The sequence below is a fragment of the Ptychodera flava genome, chromosome 4, assembly GCF_041260155.1.
Source record: "Ptychodera flava strain L36383 chromosome 4, AS_Pfla_20210202, whole genome shotgun sequence".
NCBI classification, from domain to species: domain Eukaryota; kingdom Metazoa; phylum Hemichordata; class Enteropneusta; family Ptychoderidae; genus Ptychodera; species Ptychodera flava.
Window position 1 is genome coordinate 28,756,340 of NC_091931.1, and position 16,904 is coordinate 28,773,243.

The following is a 16,904-nucleotide window of genomic DNA, read 5'->3' on the forward strand; positions in this document are numbered from 1 at the left end:
TCAACAGAACAGTGACATAACTAAATTCATTGTATTATTCCTTGGATTAGCACAAACAGTTCTGATGGAATCGTGTGCATTTATTCTTAATCAACATTTTACTAATACTTTTATTTATTTATTTATTTATTTATTTATTTATTTATTTATTTATTTATTTATTTATTTATTTATTGTGTACGAAGCTGCATTCTAGCATGTAGTAGTAATGATCAGAAGACTACACGTACAAAGGGAAAAAGTAAAATGGGGTAAAATTTAAATGTTTTCTTCACCATCAATTTTTTAGATGGAAAATTTTGTACTCTCGGCTTCATTTTTAAACTACATCGCACGACATTACATCTTATTATGTTGACTCTTTGCACTACATGTTATACATCACAAGTTTCAACCTTCAAAGAAATAGAACTGGCTGGGGTAAAGGCCTTTTGCCATTAATTTCTCTATTTCTAGGGTATATCAAATTCTTCAAATCCAAAGGTCACACAGTACTTTCCAGCTATTTTTTCTGCACAGTTTCTCTTTATATCGAGGTTTTTTAAACAACGATATTGTGACGGCATTTTCCACGCATATCGACGTGCAAATGAACTGACCTGTACTTTTCAGGCCAAAGGCAGACAGAGCGAGTGTCGATTGCGGGTTACTGAAAGAGCACAGACGCAACCACGCGTACGCTCTGGCGTACGCTTCGCTCAATATGTTACAAGTTAAATGAAAGCTGTCCCTCCGATTGGCCTGGAATACTTCACGTTTTACGGTAGGTCGCTAAACTGATAGGAAGGCGTAACTTTTTGTATAACGTCGATAATTCGAAAAAATCTTCATCATATTTGATTAAAATGATTTTTCTATCAGATTTTAGCGCTTGTGTTACAAATAGCCAACATATACAATTATGAGGCTTCAATGTTTTGCAACTTTATGCCGTAAAATGTAGGCATACACGCTTGCGCGCATTACACTGAACAGAAAATGGCTGCACCGGCGTTGCGAACAGGCATGTGTTTTCCTACAAAGTTTACATTTGTTGTTCGGCTTTCAGTTTTCAAAGCCTTGCAAGCTGTTAACTGACTTTGCTTTTCTCTTTCGCAGTGTGCCGTGGAATATCCCTCGGCGGGAGTATTTTGTGCAGGTAATTGAAGCTCTCGATCATTCAGCCCCTTCCCACCTTGCCACCTAGCTGCAAAATTGTAGCGCTACGGTGAGGCGGTCGGTGATTTTTGGTTTTTGCGACTTCGCCCACCAGTAGCGCTACAAGGCCGATGGCCCTGGGAGTATCATATAAGCGCACCCTGGCCTAGCTGCAAAATTGTAGCGCTACGGTGAGGCGGTCGGTGATTTTTGGTTTTTGCGACTTCGCTCACCAGTAGCGCTACAAGGCCGATGGCCCTGGGGAGTATCATATAAGCGCACCCCACTCGACCAGGCGTGTTGATGTGGAATGCAACATATTTACTGCATTTGGTCGTACCGATTTATCACTACTGAAGACTAAACAGTATACTGCACCAACTTTGTCATTTATGGGGTTTGAAATTTGTTCAAACACGACGATCGCGTTCCGAAACATTTCTGGGAGCCGTCATTACCAACTTCCGGTAATGGCGGCTCCCACAAACACCGACGCCCCACGCTCAATGTTTTCAGAACGCGATCGTCGTGTTTGAACAAATTCCAAACCCCATAAACGACAAAGTTAGTGCAGTATACTGTTTAGTCTTCAGTAGTGATAAATCGGTACGACCAAATGCAGTAAATATGTTGCATTCCACATCAACACGCCTGGTCGAGTGGGGTGCGCTTATATGATACTCCCCAGGGCCATCGGCCTTGTAGCGCTACTGGTGAGCGAAGTCGCAAAAACCAAAAATCACCGACCGCCTCACCGTAGCGCTACAATTTTGCAGCTACACCCTTGCCATGCCTTGGCGGCTGCCGCAAAGTCCCCGAAATGACAGGACGTGAGAGTCTCTGTCGTACGGTACATACATGTTTTGAACATGAAGAGCTGCATAACAAACCAAAGGAATGGACAACCTTGACATATGTGGCTGAAATAGCTTTAGCGCACCGATCTGCCCTTCCTCAGATTCAAAATGTCTGTGGACAGTTCAATGATACTGATAGCAAAAGTGAAAACGTAAAAGGCAGAGTTCCTCAACTTTCTTTCCTCATTTCTTGTGCAAGTAGCATTAGGGAATCTTATATTCGTGTTTATCTCAAGTATTTTGCTATTTGCTACGCACTGACTCTCTTCTCTGTACAGATGGAGTATAAATATTAGCCAGCCAATCCAAATTTACATTAAAGATTGAGAATAGCGCTGTTCACGGTTACAGGTTTGTTACTAAATATAGCTGTACGCGCGCGACATCAGACACGCAGCTTGAAATGCGGACAAATTTTATCAATGTTGCATGCGTGGCTGTTTTTGCAGCTTGTACTCTGAGTCGTGAATATGTTGTTTAGTATTCACTGTTACACTAGCAGTCACCCACTGAGATGTATTTTCGTCGTTCTTGCATGCGTAATTTTCAAAAGCGTAATCTAAAAATGCGGACAAATATTTATTTTTGCATATTAATGAGAGAACAGTGACGTAAACTGTGAACGGCCCTATTAAAGACATTTCATATCCATCATCAATAACTTTGTATGTTAAGGTTTTTCCATTTACTTTCAGTAGTTAATGTAGTATGATATTGCACAGTGACACACACTCTATTAGAGGTTTCATAAAGGGCTGACATCACTCCTGAACCTATCATGTACAATAATGTTACTTGATGTAGTAATGTTATATGATGTAAATTGGGCCCATGGTATTCTTCAAACATGTGTGAAATAGTGTTTGTTCTATTTAACAAAGTAATGAACTTGCATAACACAGATCAAAGGTCTTACTACATTCTCAGTGAAATAAGGGATGCTGATGATGACTTGTCAACATAAAAATTATAAAATGTAGACAAATAGTAGAGCAAATGGTTGTTGTCAAATATATTAGCTGTAATGCCAAAACAAACCCTGTTTATTCTCATATCATGTTCTCTGTACATGAGGAATCACAAGCTTCCGTCTCATTCACAGGCATTCACTTTCCAAAAAGCCTCAAACGTTTGTACCATGCAGTGCCATACACACTTCAGCAGCTGTTCTCAAAGGACCCAAGATATGGGAAGCAAAGAACAAGCAGGTGTTTCCACCGCAGAAAGAAGGAGAAGAACCAAGGCTAGCGGTGAGTGCAATTAATCAATCAGGCTGGTTTCATGGGTACAGTAAGTACACATATACATAGCATTACTGGATGTACAAACCTTCTGCAGCCAGCCAGTTGGTGGGACCACAACAAGATGAGGTCCAAGTGAAGCATTGAGTTTGATCACTGGACAACAGTTGAATAAAAACGAGAGAAAGCGCAACAGTGCATAAATAACACGACAGGAAGGCCAGCATTCAAGATTGAGGGCAGTCTAACGCAGTTACAGCCACATATAGTGGTGTAGGCAGAAGTTGGGACAATTTTCCCTACCTTGCAACGTGCTTGCTGTTAGTTTGTTATCACAAATATTCACATAGCCATATCTGTCTATCCATAGTGTATAGCTTACTGTTTGTATTCCTTTTATGAGTATTTTTAATCATAACAGTTGTGTTCAGTGTTTATTTTCTAACACTGGATTTTCATGAAAATCAGTATTCCTAACTCAGTTCTCCAGTTTTTTACACCCATGAAAGAAAGCCTGATATATGTATTAGGTTCCTCTGTGATAACATGAAACCTAATGAAGAAATATTCAATGACATGTTACGCTTGTATCTCCTCACAGGAAATTTATCACTGCAGAAGACAGATAAAATACAGCCCCAGGAAAATGTGGTATATAGCAACATTTGTAAGTAATTGTAAAAAACACTGTGCTTAGATTGGAGATAGGAAACTCTCTGAGCTTAGATAGGTTCACAAAATGTGATTAAATTGACAATTACAGGCAGTAGTTTTAGTACTAGCCACCAGTTTGAGTGAAAGAAATGTAGAGCAGTGCTATAGTGAGAGACTTCCAGAACGCTCTTAGAAGGTAGGAAGCTCACGGAGTATGGTTCAGTCATCTAATACTTCTGAATGAAAATCCAAGCTGTGTGTACAATTGTTATGCTCATTAAATCAATTATGCATGCATTTATATATATGTGTGTGGATGTATGTATGTACATATGTATGTCCGGATGGATAGACGGATAGAGGACATATTTGTATTACACCAACAAATTAATTGTGATCCATTGATTCTATGCTCTGTTCAAGATTAAAGATATGTGGATTGATGACGCTTTGGCCCAGCTGCAGTTTGTCAACAAGAAGGGTGCAGGAATAGTAAGGGAGGTAGGTAAATGTTGACTCTTTCACCAGGGAATTGCAATGCACTTTTGAAGCGTGAACAATGTAATTGTGCCCATATTTGGATAAGAGCATGCTCAGGTAATGGTCGAATTCCAAAAATTCAGTGCAAGAAAATAGGTCAAGAAAAATCTGTTTCCTTTCATGTGTACAGCATAATCATATGTGTAGCCTGTTATGCTGTGTATACAGCCTATCATTAAATGGAATGTTGTACATTTGAAGAGTTGCATGTCTTGTACTGGAGGCAATGGGGAGTTTAAAAAATTCCAAGACCAGCCGAGGCTTCATGTATGAACTTTGCTGTATCAGGTGCTATATTTGCTTTCAAAGTCTTGTCCTTATGCTGTTCATTGTTTATGAGAAGGTCTGACCAGATAATATAATATAATGTTGGTAGAACCAGAAAGGGAAAACAATAGCTACACAGCTTCAACTGAGATGCAAGGATGTAATTTATATTTTTGACCTGGCAAATGCAAGTGATGGGTTTTATTACGGTGAAAACATGGCATTTATGTTGCTGTAGGGAAATCAGTTAATGAAATATTTTCTCTTTTTTTTCACCAGGTGCTTCTTGAGGCTCAAGAAAAGGCCATGCAAACTCACAATGTTGAATTCAAGTCAAATCTTCACATAGGTTTGTGTCTTTCAGAACATGTTATTAATGGCTGTAGTCCCAACATGAAATTCTTTAAGAACGTTATTAATAACTGTAGTCCCAACATGAAATTCTTTGAGAACATGTTGTCAGTGGCTATAGTCCAAACTTGAAATTCCTTGAAAATGGTTGTAATACCTCCTAGGTATTGTTGAATTGTGCCACAGCTTGACATGGGCCAAGTGTGTTTGCACTACTGTCGAATGCTTGATTTTATCAATTTGCCTATTTTATTGAATACAGTTCATCAATTCAATCACACCATTGTAATGAAGAAACGTTTCATCAAAAATGTTGTCAACAAATATCTTTTGAGAAGTGCAAAGTTGAAATGAAATTTAATGCCTTTTTATTCTTACCAATATCTTTTTCACAATACTTTCTTACAGCTCGTTCATTTGTCGGAAAAGGTCTGTATGAACACGCAGTCACATATCATGGAAGAGGGGGCTCCGGTATGGCCAGTATTGTTTACTCTCACTACTTTGTTAAACTCAAAGAAGGACCGCCGCCGCCAAAGAAGATTGTGACGGGACACGACAAGGCAAAGGAATATATAGAAGAACTGAAACAGAGGACAATTATACATGGACTATGATCATGAACTTTACCTGTCAGAGACATTTTTTACCAAGTGACTCAGTATTTAGATTGAGTTGCTCGTTCCCCATTTTCACAACTGGCATAACTATTTGAGTTGTGTCTCGTCAAGTAGATGTCACATGATGAAATGCCAGTTGAAATACCTCTGCTGGATGGAAAGTGTTGTTTGTGACTCCTGTGAGTCATTTTGTGCAGTTTCTGGAGACCAACGCATCCCATGATGTGCGGAGGATGGTTGAATAAGAATTGATCGCAGGGATGGAAGTGTTATTGCTGTTTGCCTTGGGTGTTGCTGCAAGAAGTTTCACCTTGCACTAATGTGTAACCGTAAAATGTCATGCATATTTAAGTGACAGTTCAGTTTTCAGATAACCAGTTGGTAGACTTCATTCTTACCCTCCCTAAAACCAAAAGATATGCCTTGTTAATGAGCTCCGCCCGTAACAGAGCAGAAAGACAGAAAACCAACCATGCAACTTATGCACAACAGGAAAAACCATGACTTGCCTAAAAGATCAGTCTAACTCACCAGGGCCAGTAAATGGTCACTCTCAGCAGGTTTCTGTGTATATTTATTTCAAAGAATTGGCCCACACCTTGGGAAGTTGCAAGTTGTAGATCCCCCTCCTTTACATGTAGCTGCCACAGAGGGCGGCAGATATGTAACACAGATTCAATGATAACAATAAATCAAATACAGTTATTGTGAAATGTGTGTGTGTTTGTGTGTGTTGGATGGTCTGACTCTACCAGTGTCTCTACAGGTGTCAGTGTATCTGCAGATGAAAGCGTTCACTCAAGATCAACAATTGTTGACGTGTGAAGAGAAATGTGCAGGGATTACATCGGGATAACGACAAAACAATTTCTATATATTTCTGTAGTGTCTCCCGACAAACAGCAAGACACTGCAGTCACATGTAAATAGTCTGCATTCTTTTATGTGGGTTCAGGTGATGCCATGACAATGTTGTGTTGAGGTTCAAACTTTTTTCAATGTAACTTCCAACAATCAGGGGTTACCGTCCAAAGTTTGGTACTAGAGAAAGAAATTACAATACCGATATTTGAAATTCAAAATGGCCACCATCCCTGTGTTAACTTTATGGAGGAAAATAAAATTTTCGATTTTCGAAAAACCAAGACAGTGAAAATGTTTCTTACATAAAGAGCTTTAAACTGATCCCCCTACAATAGAAGAGCTAGACGAGAAAGAAGTGTAAAAGTTTGGAAGTCTCAATATCTGTCCCCGAGCCGAGGCGCACTCTACTCTGGAAGGTGCCTCGGGGGACAGTTACTCAGATTCAAATTACTACAACACTGTTCTTTCTGGTTTACTGCTTGCGAGGGGGGGACATTTGAAAGTCTTGGGACATTTGAAAGTCTTGGAGTAAATAAAATTGTCACATCTTATTTTGTGAAAATCTCCGGAAAATTTGATTTTTTCAAATAGAGATAACACAGGTATAGCAGCCATTTGGAATTTCAAATATCGGCAAATTTAAGATAATTTTCTCTAGTAACAAAGTTTGCACTGTAACTTGTGATTTGTTATTCTTGATTTTCAAAGGTAATGGTTGAAAATGTCACTGAGAAAAGTTTGGGTGGAAGTTGAAGTCTTTCACCTTCGAGGCACATACTACTCTACAGTGAAGAAAAAAGGCATCTCCAGAACTCGTTCATCTGCATACCGTTGTTCTGGGTTGGAAATTTGAGACCTTGTTGCCATCGTAGAAAAAGAAAGGAATTAAAATTAATATCCAACCATTGTTAAAGCCTCGCATGAATGCAAGCTACATCAGAAACTATGCCTGACCTACACCGTTAGCGCTAGCTGTGGGTCCATAACTGTGGTGTTTGTGGTGGAGGGGTTAAAAGTCGAGTCAAAATCAGTCCAAAAAAGGCAGGAATCCCGTCTGAAAACATCACACCTATGGACCCACAAGCTAGGTTTATAGTGCTAATTAATCATATCGACATCAAATACTGTCATAATTTAGTTTGCTCGCAATGATATGATGGATTACTCTGGCCTTGACCAGCACACAAACCTTTTGAGTCACTCTGGAGCAACAGTGCCAAAATCCATTCTTTTAGAGCAAAATTTATCATAGCTACGATGTCATTTGCGTTTTCTGCCGACCAGCAGCTCGAAAGAGTCAGGGTCCATAACTGCATGGAAAAGGGTGAAGATACTCTATGAGTATAACACATATCACGTGACTGTATATGAACAACTTTCGACAGTGCAGAACACTTCGAAGTAGGGCTGAAAAAAACCCACATCTTGACTGTGCAAGTCATGTTTTCTTTTTTACAAAGGGGCTCTAACACATTTGCAGTCCGCTGTCAAATTTTGACAGAGATCTGTATAAGTTGGGTGACAACGTCTGGACCAGACATTCTTTTCCGTCACATTCATCATTGTGACTTAGGAAAATACTGTCTTTATTTGCATTTCGCAAAGGACTTTGAAGTCAGCAAATACTTCGTGTCTGCCCAATAAGACAAGTTCGATAAGGTTTACGGATAAATGTATCACTTGTTCTGTGGGTATGTGATGAATATAGGTCAGGTATCATTTTGTACGAAAGGTGAACATTTAACAGATCATGCACTCAAAACACACGTGATTGTTGGCCTGTCAATCTACATCATGTTTAATATCTCTGGTATATGGTATACGCTTTGCAAGGTTTTTTTTCAATTTCTATTCGAAACAATCTCTCCCATTGTCCCTCGCAATCTATGCTGAGTGATCCTCTCCTGCTCTGAGTTAGAGCGTAACCGATGTGTGCAGCCTGACTCGGCGAGCAATGTACAAACACAGGGAATGGGGTAATCCGCGTGTTTGATGTTGTTGTTTATGTTGTTATGTGGTAATACAATTGAAGAACAGGTGTTTTCTTTTTGTTGTTGCATTTCTCCGTTAATTTTCTAAATAACTGTAAAAGAAAGCAATAATTATAGAGCTTCAAGGGCTTAGAGATGCCAAGAAGATACAGTACAGCGCCAGGGTCTATTCTTTCCTACACACACATGGGAAAATCAACAAAGTTTACACCATAGCGCCAAAATTCAAAGGAAAAGCAAAGGTTTTACTATTTGACCATATGTACGTCAGCCCTCGTCAGCATATATAGCGCTAAATGACTCAGTCTTAAGTTAGTATGTACTTACATGTCATGTATGTATGTATGCCATGTATGTATGTATGTATGTATGTATGTATGTATGTATGTATGTATGTATGTATGTATGTATGTATGTATGTATGTGCATGTATGTGTTTGTGAGGCAATTTTATATACGCAACACATAGGGCACTAAAACCCACAGTACAGGTGTGATACTCGGAAATGTAAGTAATCTCAAGTGTTTCGGAAAAAATAGCCGCCACTGCACTTGAGACAGCTCTTCATCAAATCACGTTACGAAAGACTTGAAACCCGCTGCGTTTAATGTTCGCCTCAGAGCACAGCCAACACCCTAGCCGTATCCACCCCTCATAGATCTTGCCCAGTGAATTCAAGTAGAGACAAGCTTTCCAAATGAATATCTTTGATCCGTAGTGCTGCATAAGAAATACTTTCTTTCTCCGAGCGTCTGTGGCTAAACACAAAATATACTTTCTGCCCAAACGTACCATGGCCGACATCGAAAAAAAATCACGTTTTGAATACCATGGTAACATTATTTATCAGATCACTCAAAAGTGTGTGAACTAATTTTCATGGCGGATGTACACGGATATTTTAGGTGTTTTTGGAAAGCGCACTAAAAAATATTTACTTTGTCAGCAATCATCTTGATCCATAAGTTTTTTGTTTGTACGACGTCCATCACTTCGCAAAGAAAATTTAGTGTAAATACTGTTTAAAACACATGCAACTGTCCTTGAAGAAAAATGTGATTAATTGTTCAAGTTGATGCCAACTTTATATGCAATAAATCATCCACTTGTTTACAGTCAATCCTTCAAGTTGTTGATTTCAAGTATCCAAGCTACCCCTGCAACCAAACACAACATTTGAAAAGTCTGATTTTACTTCATTTGGAATCAGCCGAGTTACCTAACCAAGAGTCTATTCATCATGAGGGTGTATTTCAAGCTTTGTGTCCTAGCTGTGGTGGTTTCTATGCCGTCTGTGCTTGCCCGACAGTCGGGGCACCGACGTCGGCCTGTACGTCAATGAGACCGGGTCATCGCTTCAATGGCACGCTGATTGAACCTCAAGAGTCAGACCAGAGTCCATATTCGATAGTTTTTAAGTTCGAGCGAATACTCTCCCGGAGAAACGATCACAGGTATGGCTTTGACGTAGGGAAATTATATTTGAAGCGTTACGTTCAAAATATCCGGTCATAATTTACGAATTCAGCCTAGACTCTAAACGGAGTGTTTTGGCCCTGGAGTTCTGTTTGCCGGAGTGTGGCAAAGGCAAACAGAACTCTGAGGCCAAAACACTCCGTTTAGAGTCTAGGCTAATTCGAATTATGTCCCCATTCCATGACTGACTCGATCATTCCATCGCAGTGTAAGCTTATAGTCCATACAGTCAGGCGTAGCCCTACGAGTATGACGAGAGTGTCCGGCTTTGGCTACCGCCTTAGCCAAAGCCGGACACGTCTCTCGCCATACTCGTATAGGGCTAAGTCAGTACTTTTTCTTATCAAGATATTTCATAGTATGGGTTTCTTGAGGAGGTTTGCATTGCTGTTTTATTTGTTTCGTTGGGAGCTTTGGCGTAGCTGAGTTTCTTATACAATTAAGTTTGTATTGGGTGAGGCGGAAGGGCGTATTTCGTATTTCTCTTTGAACGCGGACACAGATGGACAGCTATAGCAACGCATTCTTTAAAAAAAGTATCCCGCGCCCGTCAACATCACGACAGAACATCCAAACAATAATTCTATTGCGCCGGAGACGCAAATACACTGACAAATTACGCAGCCTACTTAGAAGAAACACCCAATTTATAAATGGAAAATAAGATGTTATTCGCACCGCAGCGGTGCGAATAAGGATTCTAAATTTCTTATTCACCCAGCAGCGGTGCGAATAAGGATTCTAAATTTCTTATTCACCCAGCAGTGGTGCGTAAAGGGAATCTAAATTTCTTATTCGCCTCGCAGGGATGCAAATGAGAAAAGAAAATTTCTTATTCGCCCCGCAGCGGTGCGAATAAGAAAAGTAAATTTCTCATTCGCACCGCCCCGCCGCGGGTCGGATAAGGACTGAACGTTTCATTCGCCACGCAGCGGGGCGGATAAGAAAAAAGTCTAGTTATTCGTCCCGCTGCAAATATCTTCATACCGCGACAAGGACCAGGGACGTGTTAAACAAATAACTACATCGGAATTTTTACTTGCCCAGAAAGCTTGGAAACGGAAAGTCCGAAAAAGAAGTTCGGACGGCCTTCGTGGCACTCAAGTGTCGTTTGAGTATCAGAGTTTACACTTAAAGATTTTATGTTTGAAAGCTACAATTTTATTAGGTGCATATAAACTTCTTTTCTGATTGGGTTTTAGCCTGCGCTGTGAATATATAGAATCGCACCGCTGCGGTGCGAATAGCCACTTCCTTGCAACATGTGTTGGAACTTGCATGCCCTATGTAACCCAAGTACCAATATAATAGCATACAGATACACATCATGGCAACTGTCAGCCATCGAGAACAGTAAAGAACCACAACAGCACAGGCGCCTGTATACCAAAGTACGACCAAAGGCCGAAACGTCGGCAATTCAGTATCTGATTTCATTACGTGTGGTCGCCGCCTTCTTCCTTCACAATTTATCGCAATGTCATGGGGCATTCTATTCTGTTAGTTACTATTCAGGGCGGAGACTACAGAGGGGTTCTCCTTCAAGTACGAAAAGTAGGAGAAGACACTCCCACTGGCACTTGGAGTAATCCGCCAAACGACACCAAACTTCTGACATGCACAAATAGCAACGACGCTGTCACCCATGCCAACACAAACTTGAAAGGCGAGGATTCAGTATACACGTGGACTTCGTCAGAAAACGTCGGTGCGGTTCAAATTGTGTGAGTTAACAGTTTGTGTATTTAAAGCCCCAACTCCCGTATAAAGCGCGAGAACCTACGAGAGTGGTCATAATGGTGGGATATTCAAACGTACTCGGTACGCTCTGGACGTCGTCAATAAAACCGTTAATTTAGAAATCTACCGATTAATTTTTTCTTGGAAATTGAGGGATATGTGTATAAGTATTTGGAGCACAATATACTTGGTTTCTGACGAAATTAAATTTGAAATGACGTCTGGAACCAGAAAAGGATAAAATATTTGCCGGTAATATCGCCGGTATAACGTTCGATGTTCAGTTTGAATCTGCATGATTGACATGATATGCAAATTGCAAATGAGTCATGAGCGATACGTTGTTTACTTTTTACGTACGTGGCGTTGATTGTTCAACGCGGGGGAAAGATACCAAATACTCGGAGCGTACCGAAAGATACAAACGCAGACACACTGTGTATAATAAATACATGCAAACACATTTGATTAGGTAGTTCTCTTTTTGGAAAATTTGTTGGTCCTGAAAAGGACCGTTTTCATTTATGTTGGCCTACCTGAGCCGTACATTTTACAGACAGGAAGGCCTATATACTGTCATTTATACCCGACATAAAGTACGTCTGGTATGTTCGGGTTGAAACCACGGACAAGTGGCAGCACAAATTCTGGCATGATCTCTCACTTTGTCTACACTGTCTGTATATCTTCTGTCTTCTTTTCAAATTTCAAGTTTTACCCTCGAGTCAACGTTCTGTTGAAAGCGCGATCATCGCAATGCGATATGCGTAACTATCGCTTACGCTTAGCTGTTTCCAAAAGTGATATACATTTTCTTTCCCGATCTGAAGCCGTGCATGCCTATGTAACACAAACCAAGTAGCCTCCAGAATCCAATGTGCTGACAAAACCGAGATTTTTTTTGACGCCTGCTATCGCCTTCGGCATATTCGGTCGTCACTGCTGGGTCACTTATGCTGATCAGACGTCGAGTTGACAAACGTCGCCGGCGGCAGCTGAGGTCACCGTACCAATCAGTCCCATAAGTTGCACTCAAATGTCCGCGCTCGATCCCCATCACAGCTAGCTCCAATTCATTCCTGGCAAAGAAAATTCCCGAGGCTACCTCTAGTGCTCATCAGTGACCGCTATCTTCATAAAGCCAGTTGACATAGTGTGATTATCAGTCTGACTCTGACTACACACAAAAACACGCGTTTGTAATGAACTAGTACCGCGACTGCGTGGAGAGTGTAGAAGTGCAAGTGCACTCGATTTTGGCGGGAGCATTCAAAGTAGCGAAATACTAGAACTCACCATTTTATAAGGAGGGATGAACATTGAAATGAATACTCCGAGAGATGCGATCACTTTATTCTGATTTTATTTTAGGTGATTAAATATTAACAGGTTTGATTTCTAAAATAAGTATTTTTCAGAAGCTTTTTGAAATAATCATAAGACAACAAATCGACACCACATTTCATTTCGGTCACCATAAAACTTGTAATCTAAGCCGGGGAATAGTCGTCGGTACCCTCCCATCCGCGACAGCGCCGATGAGACAACGAAATTTTGAAAAGGAAATTACAACTACCATCCATGCAAGAACTGTGGAAAACTACGTTTTATAATGGAGACACAGCCCTGCCTCGCTAAACTAAGGTAGAATGAGGAAAGGATTGTTTGTAAGACAAAAGCTCTACAAAATTTGGTAGACGACTCGGCCGTTGAGCATTGTGGTAAATGTCCAACGTCGTCCATTGAAATAACCACACTCGATAAATTTGGACATCTAGTAGGCGAATTTGCTGTTCTTTCAGAACTGTTTTGATTTTTCCCGTTCTTTTCTGAAATGCGGCATTTCTAGGACGGCGTTTGGACAAAACGGTGCTTCATTATCAAGGCAAATACGACTCTGCAATCAAGACTCCCTGCAAGAGTGATGTACACTATGAAACTCCGATAATAGATCCCGTGGCAGAAAAACTACTCGTTGGATTTCTGCATCGTTTACCCGTATACAAAGATGCGGATAGCTATTGCCACTGCCATGATATGCATTATGTTGAATCATTCAAAAACGCGCAGAATACAATGACAAACGCTTCGTTTTCGGACGAGAAACGTATACCATGACGCATGAGATCTAAGGAGTGTCGATCGATCGCCTGGCAACGTCATCACGGTTTGTACAAATCCGAGGCGACGCCGCGCCGAACCTCTGCTCCAGTAAGACTTCGAAAAAGTCTATGTTCAAGACAAACCTATGGGGGAAATGAGTGGATGTATCGTATGGAAAGTAAACCGTAAAATTGGGTGAAAATAGTATACGTAAAGTCACCGTGCAGTCATTGTTTACATTATGTGGCGTGCACGTTCTATTTTTGGAGGTGTTCAACCAGCTGTTTTAAATTGCTACTTTTTGTTCACAAAGAAACCATATAGTTATGTTTTGCTCCGCCCATTTTTATCGATTTTTCTCGGTAGGGCCCTACCGAGAGTTACCCGTTTAAGCTTTTGCAGGAAAGTTCCCTTCCTATTTACTTTGACGATTCTAACAAATTAAGGGAGTCACTGCTTTCTTTACAGGTCAGACAAGTCTGCAAGTAAAAACTCATCGTCAATGACATAGTCCCCACTTGATCAAATATCTTAGAGCCCTGCATTGATTTCATTAGTTCTTGCATTGGTGCAGTCATCGCAGCGAAACAAATTGATGTGCATATTGAAATTCTATTACAATGTCACTGCACAATTAAGTTTGAATGGAATCGGTTGAGACACGTCTAAATAATGGCCGTGGACATAATAAAACTGCCGTAACAAAATGGCCTCCTGGGATCCACATTTGATCGGATCGCGACATACATTGACATGCAAGTGTATGTTATAGCACTTTGTCCTTGTGCCAAGTTTAAATGAGGTTGGTTCCTGTGTACGTCTACGTAGTGACTCTAGACATGGAAAACATAACAAAATGGCCGCCATATCAGATTGTATCATGAAACAAATCCATCTTCATATGTACGACGCAGTATTATGTCATTGTACAAATGTTAAAGCACATCTGTTCATGCATGTCTTTGTGACGGCTTTAGACATAAAAATTGAAACAAAATAGCCGCATACAAATGTAAATACACACACACACACACACACACACTATATATATATATATTATATATATATATATATATATATATATATATATATATATATGTATATACATAATATTGTTATTTTTACATAATATTGTTATTATAATAATAACAATAATATATATATATATATAATATATATATATATATTATATATATATATATATATATATATATATATATAATTGTTATTATTATTTCTATCATTTTTCCTTGGAACTCTCAACAGGGCTACTATTGCCGAGAGTTACAATGTGTTCTGGGTTCAACTTGTGTCGGATCAAGTGAGTGGAGCTGTACAAGGTAATTTAATTTAATCGTTAAATCAGATTATATTCAATTTAATTAAATCAATCTAAAACAGAAGAGACCTTTAATAATAAGCAATATGTAATGACTGTACAATCTAGGCCCTGGAAATCACTTTTCGTTCAGTTTAACGTACAGTTTAGTACACAAAGGTGAACAACACTGAAATTTTAATATCTCAACGAAACGTCCGGGCAAGTCGTTTAAAATCTCAATAAATGAATAGCTGGCGTCTGCGATGTTTAACAAAAAAGACAGCAAAACCACCCCATGGCTAACTAAATCGAAACTGAGTATGTGGTGAGATAGGGAAGATCCGTCGCTCGAGGGCGCTCTCTACGCTCCCTCCCCCCTTACTCGGGCGACGGATCTTTCAGTCTTGTGGTGAGAGAGACATGTCATTGCCGAATGCGACAGTGTTTCAGAATGATAAAGTACAACAGTAAATGTAAATTTAATCTACATTTGGTTCTTTACGCGAACATTTGGAATCTAACTACACACAGTAAGCTTATGTCGTGGTGTTCTTTTTTGTTCATAGTGATGTGCCTATCCAAGCTTCCTTCACTGATTCTAAAATTGACTTATGATGACAGATAATACTCTGTTCCCCTGTGCAATCCTCTTTGCAACGTCTTGTCGATATTATGCTTTTTGTTATTAACGATGTTAGGGCCTACACCTTCTTCTAGGTTTCAATAATTTCCACAACATACGGGCTAGAACTACTGTAATTTTTACGAATAATTTGTCGTCATAACAGTCATAACAAATTATGTTAATATTGTTGGCCTGACTTTTCCATTAGATGATTAGAGTACAAGAATTATCTCACCTGTATGATTTCCGCGAAAAATCCACTTTATTTACTGTCAACGGTTGTTGAAATCAAAAGTTTAAATCAGTTGTCATAGCTTATAATGCATTAAAGAAAAACCCGACTCAAACTTTGACATTCAAACACGGTGATGAGGGGACATTTATGAACCCTTGTGATTAAATTTACTCAATTTGGTTTAATTTCCCGGTTGAACAGAATGTTAACATCTTTGAACGAGGCTTGACGTAAATGCCACGAGTTCTGATATCGTCATCAATACACTTGTTTTTGTCTTCTTTCTTCCAGGTGCATCGCCCAATATACTATTGCTTCTTCTAGTGGCACTATTTGTATTCCTTGGGAAGTAGACGATCTTTGTCAGGATTTTCCAACAACTGTCCAAAGTCGGGTTGTAAATGTAGTTTGGACAACATAATACAGGACGACTTTGCGTTAACTGTATATTTCATTTAGTGTACTGGGACTCTTCATTGCTGCTTTATTTCCGCAAAATCTGTCGATTAAATAAGTTTAAAGTAAACTGTAGATAAATAACATTCATATGCAAACATACAATGATCTCTAGGGTTGTTAAAGTTTAATTACATTTTTTATTCGGGTGCAATTATTACTTTACAATAGAACAGTTCTTGGAGTAGTGAAAAATTACGTACGAACAAATGTTGATCTTAGAGTGATCACGTGACTTTCAATGGAAGTTTTCGGGACAGACTTTGAAATGTAAAAGCTTCAAGTTAAACCGGTAACTCTCGGTAGGGCCCTACCGAGAAAAATCGATAAAAATGGGCGGAGCAAAACATAACTAATATGGTATCTTTGTGAACAAAAAGTAGCAAATTAAAACAGCTGGTTGAACACCTCCAAAAATAGAACGT

At 39.6% G+C, this 16,904-nt stretch overlaps 1 protein-coding gene and 1 long non-coding RNA gene across 3 annotated transcripts; both read left to right on the top strand.

The window, feature by feature from the left end:
• The first annotated feature begins 955 nt into the window (after window positions 1–955).
• LOC139131387 (large ribosomal subunit protein uL22m-like) lies at window positions 956–6,370 on the top strand. The gene is made up of 7 exons (XM_070697414.1): window positions 956–1,003; window positions 1,099–1,138; window positions 3,097–3,244; window positions 3,837–3,902; window positions 4,313–4,390; window positions 4,976–5,045; window positions 5,456–6,370. The coding sequence occupies exons 1-7, from the start codon at window positions 979–981 to the stop codon at window positions 5,662–5,664; spliced, it is 636 nt and encodes a 211-aa protein (XP_070553515.1). The 5' UTR covers window positions 956–978; the 3' UTR covers window positions 5,665–6,370.
• A 1,377-nt stretch (window positions 6,371–7,747) lies between these two features.
• LOC139131388 (uncharacterized) lies at window positions 7,748–16,569 on the top strand. Of its 2 annotated transcripts, none has more exons than XR_011552118.1 (5): window positions 7,748–7,855; window positions 9,640–9,977; window positions 11,504–11,723; window positions 15,109–15,182; window positions 16,315–16,569. It is a non-coding gene; the product is annotated as an uncharacterized lncRNA (long non-coding RNA). The 2 variants fall into 2 exon arrangements; XR_011552117.1 differs by lacking the exon at window positions 7,748–7,855 and adding an exon at window positions 7,887–8,507.
• The last annotated feature ends 335 nt before the right edge of the window (window positions 16,570–16,904 follow it).

Bases quoted from the DNA above. Each gene is read 5' to 3' on its own strand.
- LOC139131387 (XM_070697414.1), top strand. From the start codon at position 979: ATGGCTGCACCGGCGTTGCGAACAG. The intron at 4,391-4,975 runs GTAGGTAAATGT...TTTTTTCACCAG, and splicing joins GTGCAGGAATAGTAAGGGAG to GTGCTTCTTGAGGCTCAAGA. The intron at 5,046-5,455 runs GTTTGTGTCTTT...ACTTTCTTACAG, and splicing joins CAAGTCAAATCTTCACATAG to CTCGTTCATTTGTCGGAAAA.